The 15,044-nt window shown below is 34.4% G+C and overlaps 1 protein-coding gene across 1 annotated transcript; it reads left to right on the plus strand.

The window, feature by feature from the left end:
• Positions 1–382: 382 nt before the first annotated feature.
• Positions 383–11,231, plus strand: LOC141414793 (olfactory receptor 5M5-like). Its single transcript, XM_074049552.1, has 2 exons — positions 383–409; positions 10,344–11,231. Exons 1-2 carry the CDS (start codon positions 383–385, stop codon positions 11,229–11,231), a joined length of 915 nt encoding a protein of 304 aa, XP_073905653.1.
• The last annotated feature ends 3,813 nt before the right edge of the window (positions 11,232–15,044 follow it).

Raw genomic sequence — 15,044 nt, forward strand, 5'->3', positions numbered from 1 at the left:
AAGTATCTGGTAATAAATTTAACAAAAGAAATGAATGACCTCTACAATGAACACTATAAACCATTGAAGAAAGAAATCAAAGAAGACTACAGAAGAAGGAAAACTCACCCATGCTTGTGGATTGGTAGAATCAATATTGTGAAAATGGCTATGTTAGCAAAATCGATCTACATGTTCAATCCAATCCCCATCAAAATCCAGTGATACTCATCACAGAGATTGAAAATTCAACCCTGAAGTTCATCTGGAACATAAAGACCTTGAATAACCAAGACAACACTGAGCAAAAAGAGCAATGGTGTAGGTATTATAATGCCCAACTTCAAACCATACTACAGAGCCATAGCAATAAAAACAGCATGGTATTGGCACAAAAACAGACATGAAGACCATGGAACACAAGACCCAGGTATGAATTCACACAACTATGCCCACCTGTTGTTGACAAAAGTGCCCAAACATATGATGGAGAAAAGACAACCTCTTCAATAAATGTTGCTGGTAAAACTGGATATCTGCATGCAGAAAACAGAAACTAGATCCATGTCTCTCACTCTGTACAAATATCAACTCAAAGTGGATCAAAGTTTTAATATAATGCCAGAAACTTGGAAACAACTGGAACAGTAGGAAATACACTGGGACACTGGCAATATTGCATAGGCAATGACTTCTTAAATACAGCTCCAATGGCTCAGCACCTAAGAGATAGACTGCATCAAACTAAAAAGATTCAGCACAACAAAAGAAGCAATCATTAGCCTCCGGAGACTCCCCACAGAATGGGAGAAGATCTGACAGGTGTTCATTGGATAAGGAAGTAATATTCAGAATCAGTGGGGAATGCAAAAAACTCAACCCCCAAAGATTCAACAATCCAGTGGAGAAATGGGCACATGAATTGAATAGGTAATTTTAAAAGGAAGAAGGACAAGTAAATACATGAAGATGTGCTCAAATTTCCTGGCTGTAAAAGAATTGCAATTAAAACTAAACTAAGAATTGCTTGTCACCAGAGTTATAATGGTTATCATCAAGAAAAACAATGACAAATGCAACAAAACAGGAATCCATATACTATACACTGCTGGTGGGAATGTAAATTAGTGCAATCATTATGGAAAGCAGTGTAGAGATTCCTTAAAAATCTAAAAACAGAACTGCCATATGATTTTATATAAAGAGACATATATATATGAGTTTTATTCAGCCATAAAGAAGAATGAAACCATGTGGTCTGAAGATAAATGAATGCAATTGGAGGACATTATATTAAGTGAAGTTAACCAGGCTCAGAAAGACAAAGGCCTCATGTTTTCTCTTATATGTGGACGATAGATTCAAAAGATCAACATATACAAACCTTTATAGAGAATGTGTTAGTAACAGTTGAACTACTCTGTGAAACTTGGAGAATGGAAAGGAAAGTATAATAATAGAAAGTCAAAAATATTGAAATGCATTACATCTGTGCAGGTATATGTTACAATGATATGCATTGAAAACTGTTGAATAATGAGAAGTGGAAGAAGTGGTAAGGGAGAGTAATGGAAAGGGTTGAACTGACCAAACTAAAGTATATACAGCAGAGATACTTTGGAAACTCCTTTGAACTTTGACTTTAGAATTAATAGTGGAAGACAGGACTGTAAAACAGCTACAGTGTGTGGGGTACTTGTGGGAGGGGAGAGGGTGAATGGAGGAGTTGAAAGTGAAGGAATATGGTTAATGGGCTTCTTATATACATATATACATATATGAAATAGAACAATTAAACATCTTGCAATTGCTTTAAGTGAGTCAGGGAGTGTTTTGCAGGAGATGGGGTGGAGATGGTTGGGGCAATCCAACAAATGTACAATGTAAGGCTATTCCGAATTGTCATCATGAATACCCCATGTATAATAAACACGTCCAAATAATGGAAAACAAAACCAGAACCAAACACAATACCCAATAAAAGAAGGAAACTAAGAAGGTGAATATGGTTGATGTACTCTCTATATAAGAATGAATAAAGAATTTTTAAACCAGTGGAAACCACCATAAGATAGGGACTAAAGTAGAATGAAAAAAAATAGAGGAGATGAGCCAATTGGGGTAATAGTACATACAGACATGGAAATGTCACAAGGATTCTCCCTGTGCAGCTATCTTTATCTTAAACAAGCAAAAATTTCATTTCTTTCTAATTTTTAAAATTTTTTCTCTTACAAAAAAATCAAAGAACAGGAGTGTGGAACAGGTCCTGTGGGGACAGGGGGAGAGGCTCGGTACCAGTAGGAGGGGTAAGTTGGGAGGGAAAGGGAGTAGGAGAGTGAATATGGTGCAAATACTGTGTACACATGTATGTAAATGCAAAAATGATACCTGTTGAAACTATTCAGGAATTGGGGAGGGTGAAAGGAGAGAAGTGGACAGGGTAAATTTAAGTATAATATATTTAATACATTGTAAGGACTTTTGTAAATACCACAATGTACCTCACCCAGCACAACATTAAAAAAAAAAAAACAATAAAACAACACCTGACTTCAAACTACACTACAGAGTCATAGCATTAAAAATTGAATGGTACCGGCACAAAAATATATATGAAAACCAATGGAACAGAATTAAAGTTATTTGTTCTTTGTAATTTCCTCTAAAATGAAAGGAGAAACATCCAAAACAGTGATAAACCTTTTGCCATAAACATGCAATGAGTAACAAAAGTATGAGCCATGGTGGGCAAAAATCCTGAAATACTTGGAAAAAAAAGAAACCCACAACCTTGCCTATATTCTTTATCGTATCATTCTGGAAATGCCTCTCTGTCTACTTGGTTCATTCAAATGAATAAAAATTCTAATCTTATAATTACCATAAAGTAAATTATTCTTAAGTCTTCATTAAAAATATTAGCTAGAATTAATTATGTTTTTATGTTTGGTTAAGAATTTTTTTTCCTGCCTGGTGTCCTAGTGCACACCTGTCATTTTCACACTCAGGAGCCAGAGGCAGGAGGATCTCTAATTTGATGCCAGCCTGGACTACATAGCAAGTTTGATAATAAGACACTATCTCAATCTCCTCACCTCCATAAAAGTAATCACATTTCCTAACTTAAAGGGGTAAATTGTGCCCATTGTAGCATCTACTTTTTATGGTACTGAAATTTAAATTCAATGCTTTTCTCATGCTAGACAGATACTCTATCACTTGAGTGACCCCAGCCTATTATAGTGCTTTGAATTTGAATTAGTAAACTCTTTGAATTTCAATTTGCTCACAAATTTTACAGTAATTCAACTACTGCTGATGACCTTACAATTAATTTTTTATTGTCAACTTTAGCACTGTAAACACTACACATTGTTCAGGTAGATGACATTGCATCTTGACTTTTCCTAAACTTAAATTGGATGCTATTAGTTTTTGTAGCATATTCACTATGAAAAGCAGCATTTAAAATCTAATTTCACCACATATCAGTTCAACTAGCTAGGAATTCTGTGGAAGAGCAAAGCATAATAGACAATTTATAGACTACTTCTCATTTTGTGTACATAATATTAAAAAAGATTTTAAATGCAAAACAAAGATAATTGCTGTTTTATGCTCATTTGCCAGGATTAAAGCTATTTAGGAAACTGAGTTTCACATGATTCACAGTTAGTTTAAATATGTTTATGTCAAAGTCTTTTTATTCCTTTGTAGTACTGGGGATTGAATCAAGGGCCTTGTGTTTTCTAGGCAAGGACTCTAACTGCTTGAGCCATGGCCCTAGTCCATTTTGCTTAAATTAGTGCACAGATCTGCAATTCTATTAGGGGGACATCTACTGTCATCTCATGAGGATTTTTAGGTATAAGCCATTAGTGTACTGAACATTTATAATGGATAGACTCTTTTGCACTGACTAATAATTCAGACACTATATTGAGTAAGAGTATACATATATAGAGAGGACATATACATCTTGCTCATATTTTTAGAGGAAATGATTTCAGGTTTTCCTTGTTTAGTATAATGCTGTCTATATGTTTATTATAAATAGCCTTTACTCAGTTGAGGTATGTTCCAATTATTCCTAGCTATTTGAGGGTTTTTAATCATGAAGGGATGTTGAATTTTCAAAAATATTATTTTTGAATCTATTGAGCTATTATGTAATATATTTGCCTGATTTAATGTGTGTTGATTTGCATATGTAGCAAACATCTCTGCATCCTTGAAATAAAACCAAAGTGATTATGGTGTGTGATCTTTTTAATGTATTACTGAATTCAATTTTCAAGTATTTTTTGGTTTATTTATTCATTTATTCATATGTGCATACATTATTTAGACCATTTCTCTCCCTTGCCCCACCCTCCCCCTCAACTCCCTCACTTCCAGGCAGAACCTGTTTTGCCCTCTTTTTTTTTAATTATTCATTTATTCACATGTGCATACATTGGATCATTTCTCCCCCCTGCCCCCCTCCTCCACCCTCTCCCCCACCAACTTCCAGGCAGAACCTGTTTTACCCTTATCTCTAATTTTGTTGAAGAAAAGACATAAGCATAATAAGGAAGACAAAGCTTTTTTGCTAGTTGGGTTAAAGATAGCTATACAGAAATATTCCTAGCACTGCTTTCGTGTGCACGTGTATTACAACCCATGTTGATTCATCTCTAACTGATCTTTACACTGGTTCCTGATCCCCTTCTCACGTTAAGGTTTCTGTATTACATCCTCTGGAGTAGGGACATCAAACGCTTTCATGTTTTGGGTGCCCTCTTCTTCAATTTTGTTGAAGAAAAGACAAAAGCAATAATAAGAAAAACACGGCATTTTTGCTAGTTTGAGATAAGGATAGCTATACAGACAGATTCCTAGCATTGCTTCCATTAAGAAATTTGCATATAAGAAAGGAAAAGTCAACATTGTAGGTGATATGATAAATAATTACAGCACTCTATACACTTAAACATTTAAAGACCCTACCTAAACACCCCACCAGAAACCTATTAGGTCAGCTGAACATTTACAGTAAAGTACTAAGATGCAAAGTCAACATACAAAAATCACAAACTTTTTTTATATTTCAATAATAAACATGCTGAGACAGAAATCAGGAAACAATCCTATTTACAATAGCCACAAACAACAACAAAAAAAACACTAGGAATAAACATAACAAAGAAGATGAAAGAACTTTATAAATAAAATTATATGAAGAATGAAATTGTTTATTATTGTTGTGCTGGATACGCACTGTGACATTTACAAAAGTTCTTATAATATATCTTAGTTGAATTCACCCCTCCATTATTCTCCTTTAGTTGGCCAAAAAATACTGAGAAAATAGCTATATTACTGACAGAGATTTATAGATTCAATCCAATCTCCATCAAAATTTCAATGACATACTTCAAAAAAATAGAAAATGATAGCTTTAAAATTCATGTGGAAGCACAATAAATGCCAATGGTCCAAAACAACCCTGAGCAAAAAAGAGCAATCCAGGAGTTATCACAACTCCTGAGGTTAAACTATGCTACAGAGTCATAATAACAAAAATATCATGGCACTGACTCAAAACCAGCATAGACTAATGCAATAGAATATGGGATACTTAAATGAACTCATGCAGCTATTGGTACCTGATTCTCAAGAAGGTGCCAAAAATCTATGTTGGCAAAAAGCCTCTTCAAAATTTGGTGATGAGATAACTGGATGGATGCATGTAGAAGGCTGAAATGAGACCTTCATCTCTCAACCTGTACAAAAATATATTTAAAATTGATCAAGGATCTTAATGTAAGACTTGAAACTTTGAAACTGCAAACACTACTAGATATATACACACACACACACACACACACACATATATGTCATGAATTTTTGAATAGTATCCAATTGTTCAGAAAATCAGGAAATAATAGCAAGAATTGATGAATATAATTATGTCAAATTATAAAGCTTGTGCAGAACAAAAACAAAACAAAATAATCAGCAGAGAGAAGAGTCTACAGAATGGTATAAAATATTTACCAGCTGTACATATGACATAGAATTAAAATGCAGAATATATAAATAACTCAAAATATTAAGCACCAACTGACAAATGGGCAAATGAATTGAATGGACAGTTCTCAAATCAATATAAATATTAGTATCAATAGCTAATAAATACATGAAAAAATGTTCAACATTGTTAAGTGAAATAGAAATGAAAATCAAAACCACATGAAATTACATTCACCCTAGTCAGAGTGGCTATCATCAAGAAAATAAATAAAAACAAATGCTGGAGAGAATGCAAGACAAAAAGGAAATGGAACCATTATACTTTCTGTGGGAATGTAAATTAATCCATTCATTTTTTAATCCATTCTAAAAATCTACATAGATGTTCCTCAAAAAAAAAAAAAACAAAAGTAGAAATACTATGTACCATGCTATATTATCCCTGGCCATATACCCAAAAGAATCATAGTCATTATATGATAGAGATAACTGTATACCTATGTTTATTGAGGCACAAGTCACAATAGCCAAGGCCTGGAATCGTCCGAGGTACCCATCAACACATAAATGAATTAAGTGATTGTGCTATATATACATATTAGAGTATGATTTAGTCATAATGAAGAATGAAATTATGCTATTTGCATGAAAATTGATAAAAGTGTAGATTAGATTAAGCAAAATAATCCAGACTCAGAAATAAATGACATTTTCTCTAATATGTGGAATGTAGATTTAGAAGGAAACACATGAATGTAGAAGACAAAGTATTTGAAGGGCACCTGCACAAACATGCAGGGTATGAGATAGGGTAATGGAGTGAATGTGATTGACATACAATGTATCCATTATGAAAATGTCATGATGCCCATTAGTAGCAAAGGGTGAATCCCCAGCACCCCATATTATCTAGAGAAACACAATATTACTATAGCTATGAATTATTGTTTCCATTAAAAATAAAAGTGTGCAATCATCAATCAGTAAATAACTAGTTAAGGCAACAATTGATTTTTCAATATTTTACAGGCTCCAAAAATTTTTCTCTCTACCATGCACTATTTTATTTTATAGCTTGTAAACAATTCCCAATTTTAAAAAATGTGACTTTCAGCATAACCTACCGTAAATAATAAGTCCCATTGCTTCATAATTCTTTGGGGATTTGAGTCCTTAAAAACAGTTAAGAGCAGACTAGACTCACGTTCTTAGTTAATTAAGCATTTTTACAATAGGAAAATAGTAGTTGTTCGTAATGTTACTACTTTCTGCAAGAAATAATTGAACCATAGGGATTTGGGTTCTATGAGATCATTCTGTTATAAACTCTTCAGGTTCTTTATATTGATGCTGTCATTGTGAAATCACTGTCCTATTTCAGGTAGAATTAACCATAGTTATTTTAAATTTTGAAATTCAGAAATAGACATTTTAACTAATAAAAGAAATTGGTATGAACCTAATCTGATAAGTGAGCAGATGTCTCTATTAGAATGCTACTATTGTTCTCAGAGTACAATACTCATGAATAAATATACACTAGAGTTATTTATATAATGGGAAGGGAACTGGACCAATAGGGACATTAATTCCATCAATACTGTAGGCTGCTTCCAGTGAGGAAGCATCTATCTACAGCATGTGTGCTTCTATAACCACAGACTGGCTACAGTCCTTGTATCTAAGAGGCTGATGCTTTTGACTCAGAATCTTGTTGCTTATTAGACCTGCATCTTTCACCATAATACAGAGGCTAAGTGTTTTAAGCGTTCACTACATACCAGAAATATTTTAGATTTTCACTGATTTAATTCCTTCAGAATTTTCTGGCTTAACCTCTGTAGGATGTTGTGTTTTTTATTCTTAAAAGGAAAGCTATTGACATAAAGCACTGATTAATGTACCTAGAATGCTCATTACTATATTAGCTCATTCCCTACAGTGAAAAATGGAGGGCAATATGGATTATTTTGAATCCTTTAAAATTTTTTATTCATTTACTCATATGTGCATACATTCTTTGTGTCATCTCTTCCTCTGTCCCCTGCTTCCCCCTTCCCCCACCCCCTCACTTCCAGGCAGAACCTGTTCTGCCTTCTTTTCCCATTTTGTTGAAGAGAAAACATAAGAGATAATAAGAAAGTCATAGCAGTTTTGTGAGCTTGAGATAAGGACAGGTATACAGAAAGATTCCCAATGTTGCTTTCATGCCCATGTGTATTACAACTCAAATTGGTTGTTCTGAATCTTAATTAATATTTAAATAAATAAAACCATTAAAAATACCATTCTAACAGCAAGAGTATTAGCTTATTTGGTAATAGTATGATTAAATTCAATTCGGACCTCATGAGCTTAAAAAAAAACCATAAAATAGGATTTGATTGAGTTTGGTGACTCATTTTTCTTCTTTTTTTTTTGTGGTACTGGGCTTGAACTTGGGGCCTCATGCTTGCTAGGCAGACAGTCTACCAGTCGAGCCACTCTACCATTCCCATTTTATACTAGGTATTTTCAAGTTAGGGACTTAACAACTATTTGCCTGTGGCTGGCTTCAAACCACAGACCGCCTGATCTTTGCCTCCTCAGTAGCTATGATTACAGGTGTGAGCCACTGGTACCAGCTTGTCTTGCATCTTATTATCATAGGTAACAAGTCTAAACTCCTCATGTGCAGAATGGGATAACACAATGAACAAGATACCTTGGATGACAGATTTATAACTTGCTTTTCTTTTTTTTTATTGTTTTATTATTCATATGTGCATACAAGGCTGGGGTCATTTCTCCCCACTGCCCCCACCCCCTCCCTTACCACCCACCCTGCCCCTTCTCTTCCCCCCCCCACCCCCTCAATACCTGGCAGGAACTATTTTGCCCTTATCTCTAATTTTGTTGAAGAGAGCGTATAAGCCATAATAGGAAGGAACAAGTGTTTTTGCTGGTTGAGATAAGGATAGCTATACAGGGAGTTGACTCGCATTAATTTCCTGTGTGTGTGTGTAACCCGCTTATAACTTGCTTTTCAAAGTGACCTGCTTCTATCTGTGATAGGTAGTCATTGGAAAAGAGGCACTATAACATAATCATAATCAGGTACACTATATTGAAAGAAGATGCCAATTTTTCATCCTGGTCTCCAAGTCCATTTTTGGTCATTCCAAATGTTGGATGGGGCACATCTTGTCTTCTTTTTTGTGAGGCTGGTTTTGAACCCAGGATCTCATGCATGCTATTCAAGAAATCTAGTTGTCATTTTTCCCTGCCCTATTATTATTTCATTTATTTATTTATTTGTTTTTTAGATAGGGTGTGCCTCAGTTTGCCCAAGCAGGTCTCAAGTTTACTGTCTCCTGTCTCTTTCCCCTAAGTAGCATAGATTAAAGGTATGTGCCACTGTACCATTTGGCATGAAGTCTTATACACTGTCTCAGTTATAAAATTGATATTAATATTGTATCACCACCATTAAAAAGAATATATATTTTATGATTTAAGAAGCCTACATTGAATTTATGCTAGATCATTTAAAAAAATTTTGCAAGTGTTAGAATGAGATAGTGAAACAGCAAATCATTTGGTTTTGTTTATTGACTTTTAAAATTTTGTCCCATCACAGCACCAGAAACTTTGATATATTATGTTTTAACACCATCAATATAAGTGTATGTGTATACCTATATGCATATGCATATCGTTTAATGTCCTTTGTACATACATGTATCATGTAAATGCACACACATGCATATGTATTTTTTGTATATATAGAAATAGTTAAGATTTACTTTTGTTTCCACTAAAACAAATGTTTGTCCACCTTGGTAAAAATGTACAAAATAAAAAAGATCCTGAGCTGATTCTTAAAAGTTAAGAAAGGTTTATTGGAATAGGGACTCCCTGTCATGTACTAGAGTGAGGAAAATGAACATACACTTCAGAATGAGAGAACAGCTGGACAGTCATCTTGGGTTCAGAGGGGCAGATAAAAAGATACGAGGTCTTTAGGAATGTACACCATACCTCTGCTTTACTTCCCCAGTTCAGTCAGCTCTGTGAATTCTGCCCAGATGTTCAAGGAAAATGTAAATGAACAAACATGGTGAAAATATGCAAAAAATAAACATTATTCTAATAAGAAAGGCTGGTACAAAACCATGTAAAATATGATTGCCTATACATGTGTCCATGTATATATATATATGTATATATATATATATGTATATATATATATATATATACATACATACATATATATATGAGTACATATTAATTTATATGTTTAAAATCTTAACCTTATGCTTCCTAAGCCATTTCTATATGCCACATAACACAATGGGGGAACTGAGTTTATTTTCCTGGGACTGACAGCTCGAGCAGAATTGCAACCTATACTCTTTGTGGTGTTACTAGTCATCTACCTGATCACTGTAATTGACAATGTGAGCGTGATTCTCTTAATCAGAAGTGACTCAAAGCTTCACACTCCAATGTACTTCGTTCTCAGTCATCTCGCTTTTGTGGATCTCTGCTATGCTACCACGGTCACTCCTCAGATGCTGGTGAATTTCTTATCCAAAAGAAAAACTATTTCCTTCATTGGGTGCTTCATACAATTCAACTTTTTCATTTCCCTGGGTATCACAGACTATTACATGCTCACCGTGCTGGCTTATGACCGCTGCATGGCCATCTGCAAGCCTCTGTTATACAGTAGCAAAATGTCCAGATGTGCTTGCATCTCTCTTGTTGCTGTTCCTTATAGTTATGGATTTGCAAATGGCCTTGTACAGACCATCTTGATGCTTCGTTTGTCCTTCTGTGGACCTAATGAGATCAATCACTTTTATTGTGCAGACCCGCCTCTCATGGTCCTTGCTTGCTCTGACACCTATGTCAAAGAAACAGCCATGTTTGTGGTGGCTGGATCCAACCTCACCTGTTCTCTCACCATCATTCTCTTCTACGTCTTCATCTTCATCACCATTCTGCGCATGCGCTCTGCTGAGGGGCGGCGCAAGGCCTTCTCTACCTGTAGGTCCCACCTGACGGCTGTCACCATCTTTTATAGGACACTGTTCTGCATGTACCTGAGGCCTCCTTCTGAGACATCTGTAGAACAGGGAAAAATTGTTGCCGTTTTTTATATCTTTGTGAGTCCTATGTTAAACCCTTTCATCTACAGCCTGAGGAATAAAGATGTTAAAAGGACAATAAGGACAGTTACCCAAAAGTAACTGTTGATTAAGGTGTATATGGTCAGAGATATGTAAAATATCCTTATTATTGGACAAATTAATGAGCATTTTAAATTTGTTAATCACTTTCTCTCATTGATCACTTTTTTGCCTTTCATAATTCACACATAGCACTTATAATTTGTGCTCAGTGGTAAGAGTTTACAGTGCTGTATCTGTAAATTTTATTGTAAAAAAGCATAGAAATTAGAACAGTAGACCATCAGCATTGCTACTGCTGGATAAAAGCAATGTGAAACAGGTGATTCCATCCATGGTACTCACACTGATACAATGTTATAGAAGATGGACTTTCCAAACGCTATGGTCACTGTAATTCAAAACATTCGTATTGTGCTTATTAACCTCCAAATTATCTTGCAAAAACTTTCAACCATAATGGGTGAACTTCTAAAAGTTCATTCAAATTTTATGTTAGCTAAAAATTGAGGGGTATATATCAGATTATTACTCTAAGATATATCTTTCAAATGATCTATTGGAATATATTAGGAGTGTGGAAATGTCAAATATTTCCCTTCAAAGAATTTTGTGATTGTTAACACAATTTCCTTCTTATCAATATGGTTTTTCTCCTCCTCTCTTTGATTACAATTGTCTGTCCTTTTTAAATAGAGTCCATCAGCTGTTTTAGCCATTTTAATGTATAGTTATTTATGTGTGTAAAGTTCACTGCAGTGAAATGCTTTCATTTGTCTACTTCCCATTCAAATTCATTTATAACATATCCACAACCTTTGATTTGTCTATTTTAAAATTATAATGTTTCTTTTTATTCATTCTTGAATTCTTTCTTAAAGGTAATTTTTTTCTTATTTTACATGTATTCAGCGTATTTATAAAATATTTATGTTTTCCTATAGATTTATATTTGTACATAGATGTAATGGTGGAATTGGAATGAAGGAACTCATGATCAGTGGGCCGGGACTGTACAACTGAGCAAAATGAAGGTTGGATTTATTGATTTCCTTACAGTTTTACTTTGGATGTATTGTGTAAATAGTCATTTTCCTTTGTAAAGATGTCTCCTTTATTTTCTGCCAATGTTTTAGGGTCATGCTTTTGCATATTAAAGACTTTATTCTTCCTAGCTTTCCAAGTCTGGAGGAACATTATAAATTCAATCTTTAGAGGGAATCACGATAGCTGTGTATAATGCCACACACACAAAATCCCTGGAACGTGGCTGGCAGAGACAGGAGGATCACAGCATTGAAGTCAGCCTGGGCTTTGAAATAAAGTCCTGGTATTTTTGTGTTAGAGTCATAATAGTATTATGAGCAATAATAAAAGATAAAATAGCATTGTATATTTCATATGACTTAATCTTTTCCTGAAGTTCATTCACCATTATTGCTTAACATAAAAAAATGAAGATTATGACAGAGAGGAAATAAAGCCTGAAAGACCGAACCTTCAGCATGGGTATACTATTGAATGGGGAAGAAAGAGAAAAAGATGTTTTAAGGATATTGACGATCACTCAGTGACAAACTGACCCAATCTTCCTGCCCTATGACTTACCCCTGGGTCAACTTCTTGGTATGTTTGCACTTATGTTACTTGAAAAGTTTCTACTTGGGCTTGAGTGGATGTCCCATACCTTCTTTTGTTTCCATGTGCCATGGATAGAATTATATTTTAAAAATTTGCATAAATATTCGTATTTCCAAATTTTATATGAGAGTATGACAGTAGCCAAGAATTCCTGAATGTGATGTGCTTTACTATGAATTTACATACTACACAGTGGACTTCCTGGGTCAGTTCTGAACACGTATAAGGGGCAATCTAAAGGAGACCATAATCCCTGTGAGGACCAAGGTACCGCTGTGTCATCCAGGAATCTTGTAAGTTATGTCTGGCCAGGAATCAGAAATGATTTTGAGATGCACTTGTCATGGTGGATGACAGCAGGGAAAATAGTAGCCTGGAGGTAGATTAGAGGCCAAAAATTAGCACCAGGTAATGGATGCAGATTTAAGTTTCTGTTTCACACTAACAGGAGGCCTCATAAGTCACTTAAAGGGAAGAAGATTACAATATAAATGAACAGAAATTGCCTAAAGTGAAAAATCAACTATGAGATGATTTAAATCATTGACTATTCTAAGTTCAAAGCTTCTCATTAATGGAAATCTAGAGTTCATATGTTCATGTAATACATCATTACGTATTGACCTAAGGAACCAGGTAATATAATAATTAGACTTTTTATTTGTTTTTGTTTTTTCTGAGATGAGAATAGAGAAACATGAAACACTGATATACCTTTTGCCATAGCTATGCAAAGAGTAAAAATGCTTCAGTCATGGTGACCAAACATCCTGATACAATTGAAACACATGCACGCACAACACCTTTCCTATACTTTTTATTGTGACATTCTGTAACTGTCATTCAATCTATTTGGTTTATTCAAATGGGTGAAAAAATCTAATGTGATAATGTAATTGCAGAGGTTAATGGCAGAAAACAAAAGGCTTGAGGAAACAAGAGCAGTAGCTCCTTTTGCCAGAACCCAGTGAGAGTTGGAGTCAGAAAATCCCTTGCCTACTTCTTCAAGAAGAAATATCCAAAATGAGTCCTTCATAGATGGATAGCATCACTGTAGTGTGTTCATGTTGAAAAAAGAAGTGAATAAGAAAGAAACAAAGCAATTCCTCTCTCCTCCATTCCTTACCTCTTCATGGTTCCTCCCATTGTCCAAAATCAGTTTTAAATCAAATATCAAAGAAGCTGTACTATGGGGTATGTAACTTCAAGGATACAAAACAAGAGAGAGTAAAAAGACAATGGATCTGGGTGGGAGGAGATGGGCAAGGAGAGAGCCCATAGCACACCTGTATTGTCTATCAAGATACAGTGATCCTGTAGCTATGTATTAGTATTTCAATTAAAAATAACTACACAAACTCAAGATCAGTAGCTAGTTCAAAAAATATTCATTGGTTTTCCAATGTTTTATGAGTTCCAAAATTGTTTTCCCTCTGTCATGCTCTCTAATTGTTATGGTTTTTTACAATTTCTAAGTGAAGCAATAAAAAGCATTCAGCATAATCTGAATAATAATTCCCATTGTTTCATCATTCTTTAAGGTTTGATTCCCTACTGACATTACAAAATAAGCTAAACTCATGCCCTTCACTATTTAGGATTTTCAGAACAGAAATATAGTGGTTTTTTTATTATCTAAATTATTTTCTCAAAGAAATAAATTGAACTATTGGGATTTGGTTTCTATGAAACAATTCCATTATAAACTCTGCAGGTTCTTCATATTGATTCTAGCATCCTGAAATCACTCTCCTACCAAGGTAGGATTAACCATAGTACTTTTAAATTAGTAAATCTAGAAATAAATATTTTAATTGATACAAATTGATGCGAATCATAATTCGATAAATTAGCAAATATATTTGTTAAAATGCTCCTAATATTCTCAGAATATAGTGTTTATGAATAAATGTACACTAGAGTGTTAATAATGGAAAAGGACCTAGACCAATAGGGACATTAACTCCATCAGTATTGCTGGCTATTTCTAGTTGAGGAAGCACTTAGCTACAACATCTATTTTTCTTTATCCACAGATTGGTTATGGTTCTTGTTTCTAAGAAGCTGAGGCTTTGATATATATAATATTGTTCTTTATTAGACCTGCATTTTTCAAAATAAAAATATCAGAGACTTCAACATTTTAAGTGTGCACTACATGCCAGAAATATTTTTGAAGATTTCACTGACTGTTTTATAGCTTGTTTGTGATTTTTTTCCTTAAAAGAAGAG

The sequence above is a fragment of the Castor canadensis genome, chromosome 1, assembly GCF_047511655.1.
Source record: "Castor canadensis chromosome 1, mCasCan1.hap1v2, whole genome shotgun sequence".
Classification (NCBI taxonomy): Eukaryota; Metazoa; Chordata; class Mammalia; order Rodentia; family Castoridae; genus Castor; species Castor canadensis.